Source organism: Pituophis catenifer, unplaced genomic scaffold, assembly GCF_029215685.1.
Source record: "Pituophis catenifer annectens isolate HBS135680 unplaced genomic scaffold, rPitCat1.0.hap2 SCAF_1, whole genome shotgun sequence".
Lineage (NCBI taxonomy): Eukaryota > Metazoa > Chordata > Lepidosauria > Squamata > Colubridae > Pituophis > Pituophis catenifer.
The window spans coordinates 240743165-240766541 of NW_027256881.1; the positions used below are offsets into that span (position 1 = coordinate 240743165).

General features: G+C 42.1%; 1 protein-coding gene across 1 annotated transcript; it reads right to left on the minus strand.

Annotated features, from left to right (window-relative positions):
- Nucleotides 1–11938: 11938 nt before the first annotated feature.
- Nucleotides 11939–20802, minus strand: LOC139327510 (ryncolin-3-like). Its single transcript, XM_070957352.1, has 8 exons — nucleotides 20674–20802; nucleotides 18555–18692; nucleotides 17891–17953; nucleotides 17594–17629; nucleotides 15163–15296; nucleotides 14600–14729; nucleotides 13818–13952; nucleotides 11939–12676 (listed from the first exon to the last, which is right to left on the minus strand). The coding sequence occupies exons 1-8, from the start codon at nucleotides 20786–20788 to the stop codon at nucleotides 12429–12431; spliced, it is 999 nt and encodes a 332-aa protein (XP_070813453.1). The 5' UTR covers nucleotides 20789–20802; the 3' UTR covers nucleotides 11939–12428.
- Between the last annotated feature and the right edge of the window lie 2575 nt (nucleotides 20803–23377).

The window sequence follows — 23377 nt, forward strand, 5'->3', positions numbered from 1 at the left end:
AGCTCTAGAAATAACAGAAATCCCTGCTTCACATTACTTTCCCCACCCCTTGTCCTTCCTTGAGAATTTTCTGTGGAACAATGTGGATCTTTTAACCTCAGTTACCAGAGGGAGAGGAGAAACATGAGTGAGCTGCACTTCAGATAAACAAATACATCAGCTTTTACAATATTCCTTCTTGGATAAATACTCCCTGACAAAAACTGACACTACCTCAATTATCCTGGCCAAGTTTATTGTATCTAATGCATGACTAAAAATTAATAGCTGTTCATTAATCCCTTCTGCAATTTTCTTAAATTCTTATGGATTATAAATGTATTTTATACCCAGACAAGTATAGTATAGAATAAATTGTTTTTTAAAATATGGTATACAGAGTGAAAGGTTAGAAAATAGATTAATATCTAGCAAGTAGATTAATAGGCTTTTCCCAAAAAGCAATTTGTCCTAGCCTAGCCAGTCTTGCCATAAAAACAGGTTACATTAATGTTAAGTTGGGTGAATGAGGACGCAGCAAGCCAGAGTAGTGAGTGACAACAGCTCTTTATTATATAGTGAGAACCCAGCAACTGACCCAGGGAGCCAGCTCCCTTTATATACCTTGCAGCTGTGGTGGTCAGCCAATCAGCTGATGGTCAGTTATTTCAAACTTCCCACCAAACAAACCTATTTACATAACACTCCTCCCCTCCCAGAAGTCACTTAGGGTGTTATTTGCATACAAAGTCTCGCAGGTGACTAGGGCGTGTACGGATCCTCATAGACCTGCGCAGTTCAGTCAGAGGGCGGTGTCGAGCAGGTCGGAGGGACTCTCTGTTTCTCCCTGCTCCGCCAATGGAACCTCTGAGACTTCTCTGTGGGCGGCGACCTCCCCGGTGGCCTGGACCTCCTTGATGGGGCAGCACTAGATACCAGAATCCTCAGCTAAGTCCTCCGCTCTGCCCGGGGTTGTAGTTTGTGTTTCTGGTTGGTAGTCAGGGTCAGGGATCGGCTCATCGAATCTGTCCTCGGTGTCTGTGGTTATTCATTTCCTCAGTTGATCAACGTGCCTGCGCCAAACTCTCCCGTCCCCCATGTCTACCCTGTATGATTTGGGCCCCGTGATTTCTGCAATGGTTCCTGCCTCCCAGAGTGGGCCCTTCCCGTAGTTCCTGGCATGGACCGGTGTTCCTATGGTGAACTCTCTGAGCTTCCTCTCCCCCCCCTTGAATGCTTCTGGGGAGTAGTTGGGGTTGAGTCTGTCTAGTACCCCTCGGAGTTTCCGCCCCATTAATAGCTCCGCCGGACTTTGGCCTGTGGCTGTGCAGGGTGTGGAGTGCTGTGCTATTAGGAATTTGTCTACCCTTTCCTGCCAGTCCCCGGGGCTTAACCGTGAGAGGGCCTCCTTTGCTGACCTCACAAATCTCTCAGCCTGACCATTACTAGCCAGATGAAATGGGGCTGAAAGGACATGTCTGATCCCTAGTTCCGCTAAGTACCCCTCGAATTGCGTCGCGGTGAATTGTGGCCCGTTGTCTGACACTAGGAAGTCCGGTAATCCATGGGTGGCGAATAATTGCCTGAGCTCCCTGATGGTTGCATCGGTGGTAGTGGCCTTCATTAGCTTAATCTCCAGCCACTTGGAAAACGCATCTACTACGACCATGAAGGTCTGTCCGTGAAACGGGCCAGCAAAATCTATGTGGATCCTGGACCAGGGTCCCTGGGGTCTTTCCCACTCCCTCACGGGCGCTGTTGGTGGATCTGCATCCATATTGGGCCACCAGATGTAGCTCCTGGCTAGCCCCTTCATACGTACAATCCCAGGGTGCCCCTCATGCAATAGTGTTAATACTTTTTCTCTTAGGCACAAAGGAATAACAACCCGATCGCCCCATAGTAAACAACCCCCTTGCATTGTTAGTTCGTCCCGTTTTCCCGCAAACTGTTTAAATTCTCCGCTCCCAATCTTTTCCGGCCAACCCCTCATGACCCAACTTGCGACTGTCCGGATCACGTGGTCTTTGGTTGAGGCTCTCGCAACCTCAGCTGATGTTATGGGTCCCGAGTCCAATACGTCTATCAGCAAGATGGGGATGCCGGACGTGGGGTCCTCTAGGTTGTCGGGTAGTGGGCATCGGCTGAGTGCGTCCGTGTTGCCCATGTCCGCCCCTGGTCGGTGTACCAGGCGATAGGAATATGCTGCGAGGAAGATGGCCCAGCGTGTCATCCTGGGCGATAGGGCTGCCGGTGTTGGTCGGTCTCCCGCAAGGAGGCCCAGGAGCGGTCGATGGTCAGTGATTAGGTCAAAGTCTCTCCTGAACAAATATTCGTGGAATTTTTTCACTCCTGAAATGGCGGCGAGGGCCTCCTTGTCGAGCTGACTATAATTCCTCTCGGCACTTGATAGAGTTCGGGAGTAGTAGGCGATAGGTGCCTCCAGTCCATTCGGGAGTCTATGGCTCAGGACGGCTCCCACCCCGAACGGAGACGCGTCACAAGCTAGAACAAGGGGAAGCATTGCATTGTACTGGATTAGGAAACTCTCAGCTGATAGCAGTTTTTTAATGCCGGTGAATGCCCTGTCTTCGGCCTTCCCCCATTTCCAAGTGGATTTTTTGGCTAATAGTCTGTGTAGGGGTTCAACCACTGTCGCCTTGTCTTTAAGGAAGATGGCGTAAAAATTTAATAGCCCCAGGAAGGCCTGTAATTCCGCTTTATCCTTGGGGGTGGGTGCTTCTTTGATTGCCCTGATCTTGCTTTCTGTGGGGTGTATGCCGGTGCCATCTACCCTGTATCCCAGGAATCGACTGAGGGGACTGCGATCATGCATTTGTTTCTTTTTACTCTGAGTCCCGCGTCCCTGAATTTCCTTAGGACCTTCCTCAGCCTTTCCCCTAGCTGTTGCTCATTGTCGGCGGTAATGAGCACGTTGTTGAAATAGGGGACCACCCCAGGGATTCTCTGTAGTAACCGCTCCATGGTGCTCTGAAAAAGTCCGGGGGCTATGCTTACTCCAAACTGCAGGCGGGTGCACTTGAAAGCCCCTCTGTGGGTTACGATAGTCTGTGCTTCCGCGGTAGCGCCATCTACCGGCAGTTGCTGGTACGCCTGCGCAAGATCGAGTTTTGTGAAGATCTTGCCGGGACCCAGGGAATGCAGTAGGTGGTGGACGATGGGCACCGGATAGGCGCTCTGCTGCAGGGCCTTATTAATTGTGCATTTATAATCAGTGCATATGCGCACTGATCTGTCCAGCTTTACCGGTGTTACAATTTGGCGTGGTCGACCGGAACGAGCACCCCTTGCTTGATTAGTTGGTCTAGCTCGACATCAATTTTGGGCTTCAGGGCGAATGGTACCCGCCTAGGCTTTAAACGAATGGGTGCAATATTGGGGTTGAGATTGAACGAAATAGGGGTCCCCACATACTTGCCAAGCTGTTCGTCGAACACGTCCTGGAACTCCTGCATCAGGTCGTCTTTCAGGGTGCCTCGAACATTCCTTACTCCGGTGAATCCCATGCCCAGGGCTCGAAACCAGTCCATGCCCAGGAGGCTCGGGAGGTTGTCGCTGACGATGGTGAGGGGTAGCTTCTCGGTAATTTCCCCGTACTGCACCTGGAACTCGCCTCTTCCTTCGACGGGGATGCGGTTCCCTTGGTAGTCTTTCAGCCTGCGTCACTGTGGCTGGAGCTGTCGCTTGTGTACACTGGGGATGGCTTTCTTTAGGTTGTCCCACGACATGATAGATATGGGAGATCCTGTGTCGATTTCCATCTGGCACTCCCACCCCCCGATTTCGACCGTGGTGTAGGTCTTTTCTCCGGGCGAGGTGCAGGTCTGCTGGATGCGCATGGTGTAGGCCCTGGCGTCTTCGAATTTCGCGCCCTTCCAGCTGCCGCCATCTTTGTTGGGCCTCCGGTGTGGCGCTGGTTCGGATTGGACGGATTGGCCACGTGGTTTGTAGCTCTGGTGTGGCTTGGACCTACAGACCCGAGCGATGTGGCCCCTTTTCTCGCAGGAACGGCAAATGGCATCCCTGAACTTACAGTTTTGTCGGGAATGGGGCCCTCCGCAGCTGGTGCACCCATCTCTGGGTTCCCTCCTGGCCGTCCGGGACTGCTCGGTGCAGTAGACTTCCTCGTCGGACTCCCCCTCGCTCTCAGTGTTGACGGCTTCTCGGTGCACGGTTGCCGTCCTCTGCGCTTTCTGGCTGAGATGGGAGCCCTTCAGTTTCTCGGCGGCTTTTACAGACGACTCTTGGGCTCTTGCCTCGTCCAGGGTGATGTGTAGGGTCAGGTTTGACCTCGCGAGTAGTCTTCTCTGAAGCCGGCCATCCCTCACTCCACAAATTAGTTGCTCTAGGAGCATTTCATCCAGGTCTCGGTACTCACACTGGGTTGCGGCTTTACACAGGGCAGCGACGTACTCGCTGATCGACTCGCCGTCCTGCTGAAGCCTTTGCCAGAAATCGTACCACTGGACATACTTCGATGGCATTGGGGCATAGTGATCTTTCAGCAGGGTCTGCAGTGTTGACCAGGAAATGTTGTGGACCGAATTTGGCTCCGACAATGCTTCGGCTGCGTCGAATACCCGTGGTCCGCAGTGGCTCAGGAATAGGGCCTTCTTCCGAATGTCCGGTAGCCCTTGCATGTCGTTCACCACCATGAAACACTCGAACCGGGACATGTAGGATCCCCACTTTTCCTCCTTGAGGTCGAAAGGCGCTGGCGGAGGGTAGGCAGACATCGTTTCGGGATTCTCCTGTGCTCCGCTCGCTCGCCTGGCTGGATTCAGGATGCAATCTCTGGTCCTCTCTCTGAACGTGGCCTCAGCTCTTTTTCTCTTGAGTGTGGCTTCAGCTCTTCTCTGCTTCTGGCCTCAAAATCCCACCTTCGTCGCTAATGTTAAGTTGGGTGAATGAGGATGCAGCAAGCCAGAGTAGTGAGTGACAACAGCTCTTTATTATATAGTGAGAACCCAGCAACTGACCCAGGGAGCCAGCTCCCTTTATATACCTTGCAGCTGTGGTGGTCAGCCAATCAGCTGATGGTCAGTTATTTCAAACTTCCCACCAAACAAACCTATTTACATAACAATTAAAATAAAAAATCTCTTGTAATCGTATGTGAGAAAGATCTTAGGACAATAGGTGAAGAGATGTTACCAAGGGACAACATAGCCTGCAGCTAGAGAGTGGGCAGGGCAAGAGGCTTAGAAGAGACCCTTCTAGTTTTTCCATTGTAGATGGTTGGAAGAGAGAATTGCCCTCTTGTAACATCATGCTTTACAACCACATCGGTTAGCAATGGAAACTTTGATCCCAATTGCCATTGGAACCTGAGGACTACCTTTCCATGCTATTACTGTGGAAAGATGAAGCTTGCATTCTCTCAGTCAGTTAAGACAACAGTCTTCTTTTCACACCTCCAGTTTAATTTTTTTTTTCATTCCAGTTAATGGCTAGGTTTCTTGTCACTTCAATTGCAGCCTCTGTGTAATGGTACTTGGTGGGACCGGTTCTGTGGGTGTGGCTTGGTGGGCGTGGCATGGCTTGCTGGATGTGGCTTAATGGGTGTGGCAGGGGAAGGATATTGTAAAATCTTCATTCCCTCCCCACTCCAGGGGAAGGTTATTGCAAAATCCCCATTTCCTCAGCTGGGACTCGGGAGGCAGAGAATAAATGGGGGCGGGGTCAGTCAGAGGTGGTATTTACTGGTTCTCCGAACTACTCAAAATTTCCACTACTGGTTCTCCAGAACTGGTCAGAAGCTGCTGAATACCACCTTTGATAAGGGTTATATGGGATGGGGTGGGGAGAGAAGCATGCAATTGAAACCCCACACACCTTTTAAATGTTAAAACAGTCAGTCAGAGTTGGACAACTATATCATTTTTGAACTAATGAATGAATAAATTTGCTGTGAAGATCAGCTGAATGAACTACATCCAGCTCAGAAGAGAAGAACAGCCAAACCAATGGAGAAACCAAAGGAAGAAAGCAATCAGGGCCCAACCTGTGAAGACTTGCTCTACCAGCGACTCTGTCACAGGGAAGGTTGAAGCAACCAGGGCAGTCACAAGAAATCAATATCCCTTCCAGCTTTGCCGTTTCTTTTCAATAGATCTTTTTGCTTAAGCTCAAGTTTCCCTGCTTTAACTCAACAGTGTTAATCAAGCCTGACCCAGCTCCCAAGTCCACCCAAGTCTATTGACCTTGCTCAAGGAAAGCCCCATTTGTGCTATCCAGGAACAAAGAGCTTCAGCTCCTCTGCGTTTTTGGATAGTTAATCCAGCATCACCCTTCATGGCCATTTTGAGCCTGGATCATTTAATTCCCAATTTACTTTCCTTTCACTCTCTTTCCTCCCTGCCTCAGCCCATTTACCCAAGAATCTCTCTCCCAGGTCACTCTTAAGGAAGAACAGGCAATTTATACCAATTATCTTAACAACCCAAACATATTTATGCACATTGTGAATAAGTATCATTTTTTAGTTAAAATAAATTAATCTTATATAGAAACATAGAATTATAGAAAACTGATGGCAGAAATGGACTTAGTGGTCCATCCAATTTGTTCTTTGAGTTTTTTTTTATATTTCTTTTAATTTTTTATGTTTTTATTGGATGCTTTGGTGGTGCAGGGGACTAAGTGCTGTTAAATAGCACTTAGCTGCCAGCTGCCTGCAATTATTGCAAGTTCAAATCTCACCAGGCTCAAGGTTGCTCAGCCTTCCATCCTTCCAAGGTAGGTAAAATGAGGACCCGGATTGTGGGGGCAATAAGCTGACTTTGTATAAAAAAGAACACCGCTTAGGGGGGGCCAAAAGCCCTACTAAGCAGGTATATACAAAAGTATGACGGCTATTGCTTAACGCATTGTAAGCCTCCCTGAGTCTCCGGAGAAGGGCGGCATATAAATCGAACCAATAATAATAATAATAATAATAATAATAATAATAATAATAATAATAATAATAATAATAATAATAATAATGATAATTTTATTTCTATACCACCCTTCTCCCGAAGGACTCAGGGCGGTGTACAGCCTATTAAAAACACAAAACAACATCAGTTAAAATAGTTTAAAATTATTAAATAAATTCAGCTAAATTTTTAAAACCCCAGAAATTTAAAACCCAATTTAAAAATGTTATGTTGATAGCCCAGCCTGGCGGAATAACAGGGTCTTGAGTGCGCAAAGAAATACCCGGAGGTCCGAGATCTTACGTATTTCCGGGGGCAGTTCATTCCACAGGGCTGGGGCACCCACAGAGAAGGCCCTCCCCCGGGTGCCGCCAGCCGACATAACTTGGCCGATGGCACCCTGAGGAGGCCCTCTCGGTGGGAGCGAACTGGCCGGTGGGAGGCTATTGGTGGCAGAAGTCGGTCTCGAAGGTACCCGGGTCCTGTGCCATGGAGCGCTTTAAAGGTGGTAACCAGCACCTTGAATCGCACCCGGAAGACCACTGGGAGCCAGTGCAGCTTGCGCAGGAGGGGCGCAATACATAAATAAATAAATGATGTACATGTGTTTATCCCAAGCATATTTAAACTCAATTACTGATGGGTAACCTACTACCTCTGCTGAAAGTTGGTTCCAAGCATCTAATCTTTCTGTGAGGTAATACTTTCTAAATTTACTTTTGAATTTATGTCCTGTCAATTTGAGGTTATGTCCCCATGTTCTTGATTTTTTGCTTAATATTGAAAATGCTGCCTTCTAGAACCTCATTCATACCCTTAATATATTTAAGGGTTTCAGTCATTACCCCCTTTTCTTTCGGAATCTCATTTTTAACTGCCCGCACATATTTAAGCATGCTGTGTACAAGTAGTACTCTGTCTGATCTAATTCAGAAAGCAACTTGGGAGTCCACAATAAAATATCTAAAATGATTTTTAAAATGTGCAATAATGCATATGGAATTAAATGATTGTTGATGGATAATTTCTTTATTTCTGTGCAATAAACTTGAAGAAAAATATAATGCGGTGTTGATGCAGAAATTCTCCACACTATGGCAGTGTTGGCCACAAGATATCAACCTCATCAATTCTATATGCACTCATAAAACAGTTTAGTACAGATATTCCTATAATGACAATGGAGAATAGTTCGTAACATTATGGATAAAGCAATGGGAAAAAATCACATAGTGCTTTATTGTTATATATGATAAATGCAGCACAACTTTTATACACTCAGCATTAAAAAGTTCCTACACTGTCCACAAATAGTAGGTATTAGTAGTAATAAAGATGGCATAACTGGCAACAGTGGCTAAGTTAATGGTCCTAGTGAGAGAAAAATCACTGAAGAAATTCATTTGTAATTGTGGACTTTTTTGCTGGAGATGAAGAAACATCAAAATTTGTCATATGGATTTGATGATTTTTTTATTTCCCCTTTTCTTTTTTGGGAAAATTGACATTTTAGTATAGTTTTAAACTAAAGCCAAAAGTAAGCATTCTCTATAACTTTGGAAGACGTTGAAAGCCATTCTTTGTATATATTTCTGTTTTTTTAAAAAATACTTTTTTATTACACTTCAGTCCCTGTTCTTCTTTTTTTTTTTTTTTACTCTCAATCATTTTTTTATCATTGATTTATGTTGTTTTTAATGTTTCTGCTTTGTAAAATGCAGTAAAGTTATTTGGAAAAAAAAAGAGTTGCTTTGCTAAGGTAAAATTTCAAGTCAAACCACTTTGAAACTCAGGCACATGTACACGCACACACACAAAGTCCACCATCAAACAGAAACTGTTGAGTTGCTTGACTTACTTCCTCCAGAGCTTCTTCTGTTTCATCACATACTCCACCTCAGCTTCCTCCATGCCTACAATGTCAGGCAAATTTCTAAGCATCTGTTCCATATGCCCACAGAATTGTTCTCTTCTGAATTGCTCTACATTTCAAATTCTGTTTATGAAGATCAGATTCTGCTGTTTGTAATCTGTGGCACATGTTATTCATTTTATCGTCTGAATTCTTTGTTCCATAATATACAGTGATTATATATCTAGTCATAATACTACTGAAATGAGCTGATAAGATGCTGCTTTAATTCACTTCCCCAATTTTAACAATCAAAATATATTTACTTGCTTGATCAAAGTCAAAGAGCAAAAAAATCCATTTTTGTTGCTTCCTTCTGTTAATCCAAATTTACATCACAGTTTAGAAGATCTGTAATGATGATTTAACCATTTCATCTTCAGAAGAGTTAGGGCTATATCCTTGTTCTTTAGTCAACTTCTATATAAATGACACAATTACAGTTCTTTCTAAATTCCGCCTGGACTACTGTACTACTGTACAGTAGTACTGTACTACTATAATGCTCTCTACATGGCGCTCCCCTTGAGGAGCACCCGGAAGAGCACCCGGAGGCTCCAACTGGTCCAGAATGCAGCAGCGTGGGTGATTATGGGGGCGACATGGCGCTCCCATGTAACACCTCTCCTGCGCGAGCTGCACTGGCTTCCGGTGGTCTTCCGGGTGCACTTCAAGGTTTTGGTTCTCACCTTTAAAGTGCTCCATGGCTTAGGGCCTGGATATCTACGAGACCACCTTCTGCCACCGATAACCTCCCACCGGCCAATACGCTCCCACAGAGAGGGTCTCCTCAGGGTGCCGTCGGTCAAGCAATGTCGACTAGCGACCCCCAGGGGAGAGCCTTCTCTGTGGGGGCACCCGCCCTCTGGAATGAGCTACCCTCAGGGATACGAATGATCCCGGACCTCCGTACTTTCCGCCGGGCTCTGAAGACTTTCTTGTTTCAGCGAGTCGAGCTGGCTTAAAATTTTAATTGATTAATTTTATGGGTAAGGGGTTTTAAAATTGGAAAGCCAAATTGGATTTAATTATTTTTAAATTATTTTAATTTTTATACTGCATGTATTTTAACCCTGGCTGTTCACCGCCCTGAGTCCTTCGGGAGAAGGGCGGTATAAAAATTAATTAATTAATTAATTAATTAATTAATTAATTAATTAATTAAATAAATAAATAAATATTTTACCCCATAATGCTTGCCCACTGTCCTATATCCATCTTCTTCTAAAGAAGATTGAAATCATCTTGTTAAGTAGGCACCTTATCTGTAACCTAAATGGGCCTAGATGCTTTAGTGTTTTATTCTTCCAGAAAATTTCTTGAAATCAATTACTAAAAAATGAAGGTCCTGGTTTTCTCTAGAATGCACTTTAATTCCTCCATTACATGGGAAATCAATTTAAAAAACAAATGAATCAAGTTAAGGGCTTAAAGTAACTTGGTTACCTTTACTGATTGGAATAACGAAGTGAGTGAGCTTTCTATTAGAGCTCAAAAAGTTGCTAACACAATCTTAAAGTATATCAGTCTTCCTGGCAATAATAACATCCCTGTAGCAATAAAATTGTATAAAGCAAAGATTCCAAGTCTGTTGTTACATGGTTGCACAACTCTGTGTTTATAAGAATGTCTCTACTCTAGAAACTGCTCAGTCTAAGATCCTTAGAATTGTTTGGCTAGAGTTTGGCTGAATTTCACTTTGCCTTCTCAGGTTTTGGCTGAAACAACTCTTTTATGGGTGAGTCTCTGTTTTACCTTACCGTCTTGGAAAGCTTTATTTCTTCCCTAAGGAGAAAAATTGATTCTGATCTAGCTTATTATGGTTTTTGACCCAGGCAATTCTGATAATTTATCTCAGTCTAGAGGAAACCTTAATTAACCTTAAGTAAAGGATGTGGGATTTAGATCTACAAAATGACAGAGCTAAAATAATTCATCCCTATTATGGCCCAATTGCAAATTATCCATGCACAATTCCTAGCTACTTTCACACATCCTACACAGTTCACATTAATCCTCATAGGAGACATTTTAACTTACTTTGAATGGTGCACTATTCACAGGAACACATTTGCTATAAACAAATATATTAGTGTCCTATGTAACAATTATGTGTGCTCAGACAGACACAGGTAATCATATTATTTTTCTGGGGCTGTAGATTCTTATTAAGTTGCAAACAAAATCAGTTGCACACTGAATTTCTGTGCCAAAACATAACAATGCAGCTAATTTAATTATTATTTAGCAAAATAAAAAGTTAGCATAAATTCATAAGAACTGGCTATAAAACTCCATCCTAGAATTTTGCATCCAGAAATAATTTTGTGGAAGTTCACACATGGGATATGGAAAGAGCACTCTGGAGCTGTGTGATCTCAGGATCAGTTATGGAGAGAGGGATCTTCATTGTCTATGATAGGGGTCCCCAACCTGTGGGACACAGCCGACTACTGGGCTGTGGGGTAAATTGCCACCGGGCCATGTGAGTGTGCATCTGTGCATGGGCACAGCCCTACTCAAGTGAGTGTCATTGCAGGCGCTGGCCGCCCCACTCACGCAGGCCACATTGTGGGCCCTCATGGCCCCACTTGCACGTGAAAGTTTCGCATGAAAGTTGTGGGCACTTGTGCATGTACACACATGCACAAGCACTTGCCCCTCCCACAAAATCATCCCCTCTTTTCCCCTCCCCCACTCCACCAACCCAGAAAGGTTGGGGAACTCTGGTCTAGGATGAACCATCACTTCTGAATAACCTTCAAGGGCTTGTAGTCATACTTTGGAGATTAAAATACTTCATTGCCAGCCAAATTAGAGATGATAGACAAGCTTTTTTCCCTCCTGGAGGCATTTCCTCTCAGCATTAAACTGCATTGTATGTGTTGAAAACACTTTCCCAAAGGCTTCAACTTTTGTAAAACAGCAGATCCTTCAGAAAAGCATGTAATAATCATACAGATAAAGTAAAATGCTACAGAAACAAGTCAGACCAATTTATTTAGTGAGTCAGACTTTCTATTAAGTGTGAATGATGTGACTGAATCAGCAGCTGGAAGGAAGCAAAGATCATTTTTCTCCTTACAAGTAGATTCTCAGGTTTGATTGGAGTTACATTCTTTGTCAGATTTCCTTGAGCATAAAAAACACTGACATTGTTATCTCTGATATTGCTTCTGCCAATTTAGTCATTTTAAGGCAGTTCATTTATAAAAACCTTCCAAGGATGCTTTACCCAAGACAGAGGTCCAAGTGTATCCTATTACTGAAGTTGATTCATAAAGCAGAGACCCACAAATGAGTAGAAACTATTGTGCTACTTTACCTACTTATGGATTATAGATCAATAAACATCAGCTTTGTAGCACATTGAGGAACACCTCTCTCCTCAGGGAAAAAAAAAGGAAAATGAAGAAGGAAAAGGGTTTGAACCCCATCCCCATCTAAATAAAAAAGGGATTTCTACAAGAGAGAACAGTCACACAAAGGAGCAGTTTTAAAGATTTGCTGCATTTAATTTTTCTTTCCCCAGGAGAAAATAGAGAAGAAGAAGAATTTTGGGTCATGTTGATGAATCTGTGAAATTGTGGTTTCATTTATTGTGGTCTAATTTTCATATCCGCATACTTGTAAGAATAATTGTGCCCCTTCCCAGCATGCCAGTTGATGCCATCAGCATAAGAGGTATGTTCCCCTTTGTGATACAGGCCATTCAGGTTGGAAGAGTGGCATTTAGTGTACCACCAGGCTCCTTTGAAACTTACGGCACAATTTCCATCATAGATATCATTGTCTCTGTCTTTGGTAGAGAATGCATATTCATTGTGTGCAGAGAGAGAATCACCTAAAAGGAGGAAATCACAGGGAAGCGCTAAGTTCATGTCTTCCAGGAACACAAACCTGCAGGGTATTTCACCAATGAAAAATGTTTCTACACCACTAAGAATTAGAAAGGGATCAAATATAAATGCTAGAGCATCTGGCTTATTTGCACAATTTCCTAGATTTGAACATTGGCATCACTAGCCAGCCCAGTCAAGAAGATACAATGTGTTTTTCAATGATTTTAGTTGTTTTTTTGAAGCCATGGCTTACTTAACTTGACTTGTTCAATGCATCACTATGAGGTCCATCTAACACAGTGGCTCTTAACCTTCCTAATGCCGTGACCCTTTAATACAGTTCCTCATGTTGTGGTGACCCCCATCCATAAAATTATTCCTAAAACCATTGAAAATATGTGTTTTCCAATGGTCTTAGGCGACCCCTGTGAAAGGGTTGTTCGACCCCCAAAGGGGTTGCAGCCTACAGGTTGAGAACCACTGATCTAACAGGTCATGATGTAAATCTTTTTGATAAACCAGAATGTCTGAACCCCATTAACACATTAAGCCAAAGAATGGATAGGTTCCCTGAGTCTGGGATTGCATTTTGCTCCCTGGACCAGTTGAACGGCTGCCTCTTCATATTCACACCCCCATATTGTTCCTCTGATAAGCTAGAAAGGAATTAGACAGCCCCCTGGCTTAAACTGTTTCTGCATTCTGCATCAGGTCATGTGATATTATTATGCAGTCAGATGTTTAGATTGGATTTGGCATTTTTATCCACCTATTGAGTCCTTCCCAAGGACCTATTATAGGCAGATATTGATGTTTGATTGTGTTACAATATTGTTGCAACATGCAAGCTGTTTCAAGTAAACATGCCTTTACAATTGACTGGTGGTTATTTTGTCAATGCCAATGGTGTTCAAGTGGTGGTACATGAGCATAAGCACTTATTACTATTGGTACTACCTTTGCTTTCTTTTGCCACAGATATTCCATTTCTGCTTGCAGGTCTTTGTATTTTGTTATCTTCTCCAGTTTTTCTATGATTCAATTTATTTTCTGCCCATCTCACTATTTGAAGCAACTATTTATATTTGTTCTATTCACTGTAAGAAAGTACTAGAATGCAGAGGCATTTTCTGTATTACTCACCCATGTTGCCATCCAAATAGGAACCCAATATTAATTTGTAATTTTCACTTTCATTTGTGATTCTGAAACTGGAATATGTTGCAAAGGTTTTGACACCATTGAAATCTTCAAGATCAATCCTCAACTGCTGTGTTCCTGAACACCAAAAGATAGATACTATTAGAGAACTACTCGAGGTGCAGAAGTCCTTGAAGGGAAGCCTGCTAATCACTGTATAGACTTCCATTGCATATGGACATGATCATGGTGGGATTATGATCCATGTCCATCCAAAAGCAATGATGAGTAGCCAACATAGAGGAACAGAATCACAGGAGCACAAAGGGTGTCCCAGATAAATTAAACTCCAGTTTCACTTGAGTTTTTCCAGTCTTTTTGCACAATCAGAAGGTGATCCTCTGAACTGCCATTTTTTCCTTTACCATTATGAAGTCAATCTTTTAATAATTTTCTATGTACATACTATTGGTTAAGGCAGTGAGGAGGGGTACAGATCAGGGGTGAAATCCAGCAGGTTCTAACAGGTTCTGGAGAACTAGTAGCGGAAATTTTGAGTAGTTCAGAGAACTGACAAATACCATCTCTGGCTGGCCCCAGAGTGGGGTGGGAATGGAAATTTTGCAATATCCTTCCCCCAGGAGGGGAGGGAATGGAGATTTTGCAGTATCCTTCCCCTGGAGTGGGATGGGAAAATTAATTCTGATATAGGTAAGTATTGTCTGTGTAAACTGATTTAAAGTATCAAAGTGAGCATCAGGTAGAAGAGGAGATTTTGGTCTTACCAGAGCTGGTGAGAAGATGGATCTTATCATTGCCCAGCCAGAATTCTGATCCTTGCCTCCCAAATCCTTTCTTGTATGATTCCCAGTCACGGTAGAAATCCACAGACCCATCCTGCCGCCTCTGGAATTGCTGTGGAGAAAAAGGGAGCGATACCTCTGCACCTGTTTGATGGAGAAGCTGCTGTCCTAATCTTAGGCCATTTCTGAAGTGGGGGACTGCCTTTCAGTCTGTTTTGCAAAAGACCTTGAATAGAACTATGACTCTCCTTCTAAGTCATAACTGGGGAGCAACTCCTTGAGACCATCTTTGTGCCTTCAGTTCTCTACTCTCCTAGCTCAAATCCCAAGAGGGGACTTGGGAGTCTCATTCAGCTCTGGGGCTGCTACTTGTCCATCACTCATCTCTTCAGATGAGAGAAGACTGAATAGCTGTTATTATTTTATAACAAAAATGATAGCATGGAGCCTGCTTGTTTAAAAGATTAATTATAGTAACATGGGATTTTTTGCTCTTCTGATTCATTCAGGTATCTCTTCATCCTCCTTCTTGGGCTTCCACTTACCAACCAGCCTCCTCCATCTGTCTCCATGTCACAGAAAACCAGCATCGGGTTCCCCTTGGTTGGGTAGATTGTATACCAGCCACTCAGGGTCTCCCCACGTTCCAGGAGGTCTTTGCAGTTTCTGGCTTCTGTCTCTAGAGGAAGAATAGGGAGAAGAAATGAGTGGATCAGTTCAGGCAAATAGATATTTGGGACTGATGTTGACTTTTGTGGAGAACTCCCAAGTGTGAAATCACTATAGCCTCAGTTGTAGTAATATGAATGCTTGTAGCACAATGAATTCATGGAGATCCCTTGTAAAAAGGGATTGCATAAAGAAAGCATGATAATTCCAGGGGGAAAAGAGAATCATAGTAGATATCTTTGGAACTGTTGGGCTTGCTGATGGGAGTTTGAGTCTCAATGGGGAATGTTGATACATGCAAACAACAAGTATCATAATGATCCTCAGCCTGTGGTTAATGAGTTTGTACTAGTCCAAAACTGATTCTTAATTTGACTACTACAAAGTCCTTTCTTTCTCTTCATCCAGTAAGCATATACATCCGAGTAAAATTTAAAACTTGAGGACATATTTTCTAGAAAGCCATTATTCCTTTCTTTCAGGGCTGCAATGTTTTAAAAATATTATTTTCACTTCAAAATGTTTACCAAGTTCTTACCAGGTCTTTCATCACTTTTAAAGTAATTTTATATAAGTGTTATTATTATGATTTTGTTGCCCAGCCAGCCAGATGTTTAGATTGGATTTGGCATTTGGCATTTTTGTCCACTGAAGGTTATGGTCACAGAGAAGTCATGCTTCCTAGATCCTGTGTGAGGACAATATATTGAGCCATGGTGGCACAATGGTTAGAGTGCAGTACTGCAGGCTACTTCTGCTGACTGCCAGATGCCTGCAATTTAGCAGTTTGACTCTCACCAGGCTCAAGGTTGACTCAGCCTTCCATCCTTCCGAGGTGGGTAAAATGAGGAGCCAGATTGTTGGGGGCAACAGGCTGACTCTGTAAACTGCTTAGAGTGGGCTGTAAAGCACTGTGAAGCGGTACTTAAGTCTAAGTGCTATTGCTATTGCTATATAACAGGAGGGATCCATTCTGCCAGAAACTAGGAGGTTAGCCGACACAATGGAAGAAAAACTGTCTCTCAAGTAACCAGGTCCTAAGCCATACAAGGTTTGAAAGGGAACAACCAGCATTTTGAAGCCAGCTAGCAGCCAATGCCACTCTCATCGCTGTGATCACATAGGCGCAATGAGACAGGGTCATTACTGCTTGTATCATTCTATTTTGAAACAATTGTAGTTTCGAGGTAGTCTTCAAGGATAGCCCTATGTAGAATTCTTTAAATTAGTTCAATCATAAAGTGATCAGGGCATAAGTGGTCACCTGCAGGGACTCCAGGTCAAGAAAATGACACAACTGGCTTACAAGATATACCTATGCAAATATGCTCATGGCCAAAGCTGTCACCTAACAAAAGCTTTGAAGTACTATAGTGTCCTTTTAGTAGAACTTTTTAAAATATTCTTCTGATGTTTCCATCTTCCTGTTGTTAAATATATTATCTCATGTTCCTGCATGCATTCTGAATCGTGTCAGTTCAATTCTTTATATATGATGATGTAATTTCTTCTGAAGGATTTTCAACAGTATCTTCTGAATTTCCTCTTATATCTTACTACCTTTTATATAGTGTATATTCAATAACAAGTTTTTATTTTTTCCCAGACCATGAGAAGCCTTTCATTCTAAGATTAAGAAATTACATATTTCCACGTTGAATGTAAAGTATTGCACTGTCTCAGGACTCAACAGCTTTACATATTTACTGACTTTCTGTAAAGTTACATAAAAATATAGCTTATCAGATGGCTTAGTAAGTTCTTGTAATTTTAATTGCAGATATTTTGGTAGGAAATAATCAGATAGGAAGAAAAGTCATCAGCTCTTATCACCTGCTTATATTAATTCCACCTGCTTACATTAATAACTTGTACTGCTTTTATACTTGATTGGCTGCCAACGCTTCTGGAAATAACAACTTGGTGAGAGTATTGAGACTATGAATCCTGCTTAGAAGTGTAATAGGGTGGAGCTAAAAGAAATATGCTTTTCTAACTTGAGTTCAGTCCGTTAAATGACTGATAATACTGTACATTGTATCCATTAAGATAGATAGGCTGCTGCAAATGATGGAGATTGTAGTTGGCACAGATAGGAATGTGCTTGGTCAAAGGAAGTTGATTGGCAGATTTATAGGCATCTTAGGGTAGTTATAATAGTCTGGCAAGGCTGACACTAGCAAAACAAGCTTTCTGCATTTGATGCTTCCAGGTTTCTTGGCCCAGAATCATCCAGCTAGCCATCTAGGTGAAAGACTGAAGCAACCCAACTAGGAAGCTATTGAGAAAGAGGAAGAAGAGACATACCTTTCGGTTGACAATTGTCTAAACTGCAGGCATCTCCTGTAAGAAAAAAAAAAGCAATTTCTTATGCAGTGGGTAAACAGGAAAGGTCCATAAGGCCTATAAATAAGAATAATCTCTTAGATGCCAGTGTATTGTCCATTCTTCATAGTGATGGACTGCTATCAACATTTGGTTCTGTATTACAAACCATTCAACCAAGGACACCATGAAATAAAGTGTGATTGGTGGCATACAGGTGGGCTGATGCTTCCCCTTTAATCTAGCTCTTGCACAACCTCTGATCTCAATCAGTATTACCTTTGTCGCCTTTGTCTCCTTTGGGTCCAGCTTTTCCAGTTATCCCAGTAGATCCTCTTTCACCTGAAGAAGAGGAGGAGAAAGACCAGCTTAGGAGCATCAAAATACATCTTCAAAAGACTTTTGAAGCCAGACGTTGCACTGATGAGAATATTACAGCTTCCAGAGAGCAAACAATCAAAGAGGAAAGATGTTTGGATTTGAGATGATGGCTTCGAATTTTAGCTCAGGGCTGTTGAGAGTCTTGATTTGTATGAAATTATGTTGGATTTGTAGGGTAGTGACCAACAAATCCTTGGTAGCATTGCTGATTCTCCTGAAAGAAAGAAGGCTCATGGGCATAAGAACAATTCATAGGACAAAATGACCTAATCCTCCTGTCTTTAAAAAGTTCCCACAAAGCAGAGAACCAAAGAAGCATCTCCTGACTACTTTGCTAAGACATTGATTTTAAGGATCCTCTTACTGACTAAAGAACACGCAATTTTCATTTCCTATCTAGCATTTGGGAGAAAGAGAATTGCTTCTGTCTCTCTGCCAGCAACTTCTTTTCTAGGCAAGCAGATTTATTAATGCAAAGTTTGCTTCCCACTGTTGCAAGGAAAAACAGCAAATAAGCTGTTGCGAATACCTGGAATGACATCTTCAATGGGCATTTACTCACCTGGGGGCCCCTGAGGACCTGGGTCACCCTTTAGCCCTGGTGATCCATTTGTTCCTGGCACACCTGGAATTCCAGGTATCCCAGCCTGACCTTGGAGAAGAATTTTGTCCATTCCGCATTGTGTTAAGCCTTTCAGCTCTGGCATAGGAGAAAGAGCATAAAAAGGACACAACATGAAAAACAAAAGAAGCAGTGTGGTTTCCTTATGGAGCAATAGGTTCACATTAAACCAAAATAGCATGAGTGAGGTGATAAAAAATCAGGGTGGAAAAGAATGCAAGGTGATTAGGGTATAAAAGAGACACAAAATTCTTTCCACTTCTATTTCCACACATAAACGTTATTTCTGTTCCTGGGCTGTTGGAGAATGTGAGAATGAAATTAGGGGGCTGTTGCCCAAGGACTTTTCTCTAACGTAACAGTGCATACTTCTTAAAAGTATTGGTTTGTTTTGACTCTCCCTTTCCGCCCTCCTTTTTCAAATTTCTCTCTCTCTCTCTCTCTCTCTCTCTCTCTCTCTCTCCCCTTCCTTCCTTCCTTCCTTCCTTCCTTCCTTCCTTCCTTCCTTCTTTCCTTCCTTCTTTCTTTTCTTTTCTTTTCTTTTCTTTTCTTTTCTTTTCTTTTCTTTTCTTTTCTTTTCTTTTCTTTTCTTTTCTTTTCTTCTGTTTCTTTCTTTCACTTTTAAATGAGTCTGGACTCCTGGCAACTGCTGGGCAAATTTCTGCAGCTTTCTTGGCAATCTTTCTCAGAAGTTGCCCTTACCTTCTTCTTAGAGCTGAGAGAGAGTGACTGTTCCAAGGTCACTTTGTGCCTGAAGCAGAACTAGAGCTCAAGGTCCCCCAATTTCTAGTATTTTTACTGAATATTTTATTGCTACACGAAACCAGCTCTCATCTTCACCCTTTATACAGTGTGAAATCAGGGGCTTCCACATAAAGCACAGTTCATTAGGAGGAGGGGTGGGTTCTAATTTTTTTTTACTACCAGTTCTGTGGGCATGACTTATTTTGTGGGCATGGCTTGTGGGGGGGTAATGTGACTGGGTGGGCGTGGCCAACTTTTTTTTTTTTACTTTTAAAAGCATTTTTTCTACAACCTTAAGAGGTTGCAGAAAAAAATGCTTTTAGAAACCTCTGAGATCTCAGCTGAGCTGCGCGATCATCAGAGGCTTTTTTTTTAACTTTTAAAAGCATTTTTTTCAGCTGAAGAGGTTGTAGAAAAAATGCTTTTAAAAGTAAAAAAAAAGCCTCTGATGAGGTGGGCGGGGTAAGTGAGCGGCGACCGGGCCGGGGACCAGTTTGGGGGCGTGGTCAGCCAATGTTATTATTCTCCGAACTACTAAAAATTTTTACTAGTGGTTCTTGTGAACCGGTGCGAACCGGGAGCAACCCACCACTGATTAGGAGGCCCTGTGTGTATCTAGAAGATGTAGGATTAAACTTCCTTGATCTCATGTTTACCTATACATGTATATACATAAAACTGGTTAGGCAAATACTTAGGCAAAGATCTTAATCATGTTTTACAGATATCAAAACCCCAGCTAATACATGTTCCACATATACAAAATGTCATCTGAAAATTACCCAGTAGCTCAGAATCAGTTCTGTTTTTATTTATTAAAAAGTAACTTATTGATCATTAAAAACTATTCTGAAGATGCTGCTGCTTTGAAAGGAGCCCCTTTCCCTTAAAGAGCATTGCAACTCATCAACTTTCTCCAACCTTTAAATGCCACCAACACCCTCAGGAAATGCTCAATCTTAAAACAGAACTTCCCTGCAGCCAGAATTCATCCCTCACCTGTTCCTGAGCCATCTCTTTACCTGCAAAACTGCTAGTCAGCAGTGCCTAGATAGCAATAGCACTTAGACTTATATACCACTTTATAGTGCTTTACAGAACTCTCTAAGCAGTTTACAGGATAAGCATATTGCCTCCAACAATCTGGGTCCTCATGCTCACAGTAGATGTGGACAGTAGAAAGAATGTGAGGCAAGTATTTCTTTTTTTTATGAATTGGCTTTCCTGGGAAACTAAGTACTAACATTCTGCTCCTGCACTTAGGGACCCCACAGAGGCTAAGACCAAGCTGAAACATCAGACAGCTGGAACTCACGTGCACAACAAGTGGCTTCAGTGTCTTGGAGTCCTCCAGTGCCATGATTTGAGGCTTCTCCCTCCACAGAACTAGCAACCAGGAAAATCAGGTGGAAACCAGCCCAAAGCTTCATCTTGCCTTGCCAGCTTTCTCTCTGAGAGAGAGATGTGTGGTATCTTGTCTCATATACGTATATATACGGAGATCTTTTAATGATTGCATCAACAGAGTAATCAGGAAGTGCTTACATTTTCTGAGTAAGGATAAATATGCCCATATCAGTTTTGCAATGCCTGTTTGTGCAACTTCAGCAGAGTTCATTATTATTAAGGAAAAAGGGTACTCTTGAATTATGCAATGTTTGTCACGTTACCCAACCTTTCCTTATATTGAACAATGTGTGCATTGTAGCCACATTGTATCAGAAAAAACCAAATCAAACCAAAAACATATTGGTTTACATCCTTACACTTTTCCTGGTTGGACAAGTTCCCACATTCACTAAGCAACTGATACTGTTGTTTTAACGGTAAGATATTTGCTCTTTGACGGTTCTGAAGCATACTGCAGCACATTCATAACTTTCTGAGAAGGAATCCCTGAGCCAATCTTATCCTGCAAGAGATCCTTCATTGATGATACATTAACCATATTCCTAGTTCACCAATAGTAAATCACTGATTTTATACATTATTTTTTTCCTAAAAGAAAAAAGCCATTTTGTTGTGTGCCACACTTGCGGTAATTATAATTACAGAATTAAAAGTTTGCTAGGTTCCTGGGTTAACAATAACAGCCACACGGCAATGCCCTTAACCTCTGGAGATTGGAGTAATTTTCTGATTGCATCTTGAATTGCAAGAGAAAGTTAAATCAGAAGTAAAATAAATATAAATAAAGTAAAATAAATAAAATAAAAATAAAGTAAAATCAGATTACTCACTGAAACTATTAACACTGAAGCTGAAGCTTATGTTTTTTTACACATTTTATTTTTTAAAAAAAATTGATTTATATGCCGTCTTTCTCCAGAGACTCAGGGCGGCTTACAATGCGTTAAGCAATAGCCTTCATACTTTTGTATATTTATACAAAGTCAGTTTATTGCCCCCACAAACTGGGTCCTCAATTTACCTACCTTAGAAAGGATGGAAGGCTGAGTCAACCTTGAGCCTTGGAGAGATTCGAACCAGCAGTAATTGCAGGCAGCTGTGTTAATGACAGGGTGCTTAGACCACTGTGCTATCAAGGCTCCTAATAATGTGCAGGCCAAAGTCACTGGAGAAGGCTTTGCAGTTTGAAAAAAATGCAAGTCAAAGAAGAGGCTAACAGAAGGTAAGGAGGACAAAAGCATGTGATTATAAGAAGCTATTTCTAATAATCAGAGAATCCTGCCAAAATGATATCCATCAGATAAAGGTAAGTTGGAAATGCCTGAACAAGAAGCCTCTTGTCATCACATGGTATCATTTAAATTCTGTAATCTGCCCTGTGAAAACTTGTTTTGAAAAGGAGCAGAGATATTTTAAAGTAAATAAATATGGCACATTTAAAGCTGCTAACCAAAAGTAATTTACTTCTGTTTCTGTTGAACATTTCCTGGCTATTTCAGGACATTATTTTGTGTCTCTTAGGCCAATATCAACAATAATTGGGGCTGGTTGGTGGTTAGTGAATGAAAGGATCCCCCTACACAGGAACTCTCAGACCACAAGATTAAAAGAAAAAAAATAATGGGAAAAATTATTTTAATTTCAACTTTCCTGCTGAGAAACTCTCTTGTGAATCTGAGTCTCAAAATGGAAATGTGCAAAGCTTTAAAGGAGTATTTTGCTCCCACAGCTTTAAATCAAGCATCCTTAGAAGCTGCTTCATGAAGCAATGTGGTCCCCTTGATTCCTATGATTTAAGTTGTTATTGCCATCTTTTATTTACCCTTTTCTGTCTTTGCAGTGTTGCTGATAAGTTAAGATAAACTAAACAGTTTGTCTTTATTTAATTAAGACAATTTCTTTTCATGCCTCCAGTCTTTCATTCCAGATAGGAACTACAGGTAGTCCTCGATTTACAACAGTTTGTTTAGTGACCATTTGAAGTTAGAACCGCATTGAAAAAAAGTGACTTATGACAATTTTTCACATGATGGTTATAGCATCCCCACACTCACATGATCAAAATTCAGACGCTTGGCAACTGACTCATATTTATGATGTTTGCAGTGTCCTGGAGTTGTGTGATCACCTTTGGTGACTTTCTGACAAGTAAATGAATCTGGGGAAGCCAGATTCACTTAACAACCATGTTACTAACTTAACAACTGCAGGGATTCACTTAGCAACTGTGGCAAGAAGGGCAAAACTCACAACAAATGTCTCACTTAGCAACAAAAATTTTGGGTTCGATTGCGGTTGTAAGTCGAGGACTACCTGTATTTTCCTTCTCACTTTAATAGCAACCTACGTGCAAATTGGTACTTGGGACCAGGGACATATGGGGGTGGGGATGTGGAAACACTAGAAATGACCCCCCACCCCTTTTTTAACTTTTAAAGGGTCAGTCAGAGTTGGGCAGATAAAACAAATTTGAATGACTGACTGACTGAATAAATAAATTTGCCTTACAAACATCATTGCATGCTTTAAAAATGGTGGATCTTTCATTGTGCTATCGTGGTTGCCAAGTTGACATTTTGATCCCCCATTGGGGACATGGGACAGACTGA

Coding starts and splice junctions, on each gene's coding strand:
- LOC139327510 (XM_070957352.1), bottom strand. CDS start 20,788: ATGAAGCTTTGGGCTGGTTTCCACCTGATTTTCCTGGTTGCTAGTTCT. Junction 18,693..20,673: donor TGAAGCCACTTGTTGTGCAC/GTGAGTTCCAGC, acceptor CTCCTATGCCAG/AGCTGAAAGGCTTAACACAA. Junction 17,630..17,890: donor AGGAGACAAAGGCGACAAAG/GTAATACTGATT, acceptor TTTTTCTTACAG/GAGATGCCTGCAGTTTAGAC.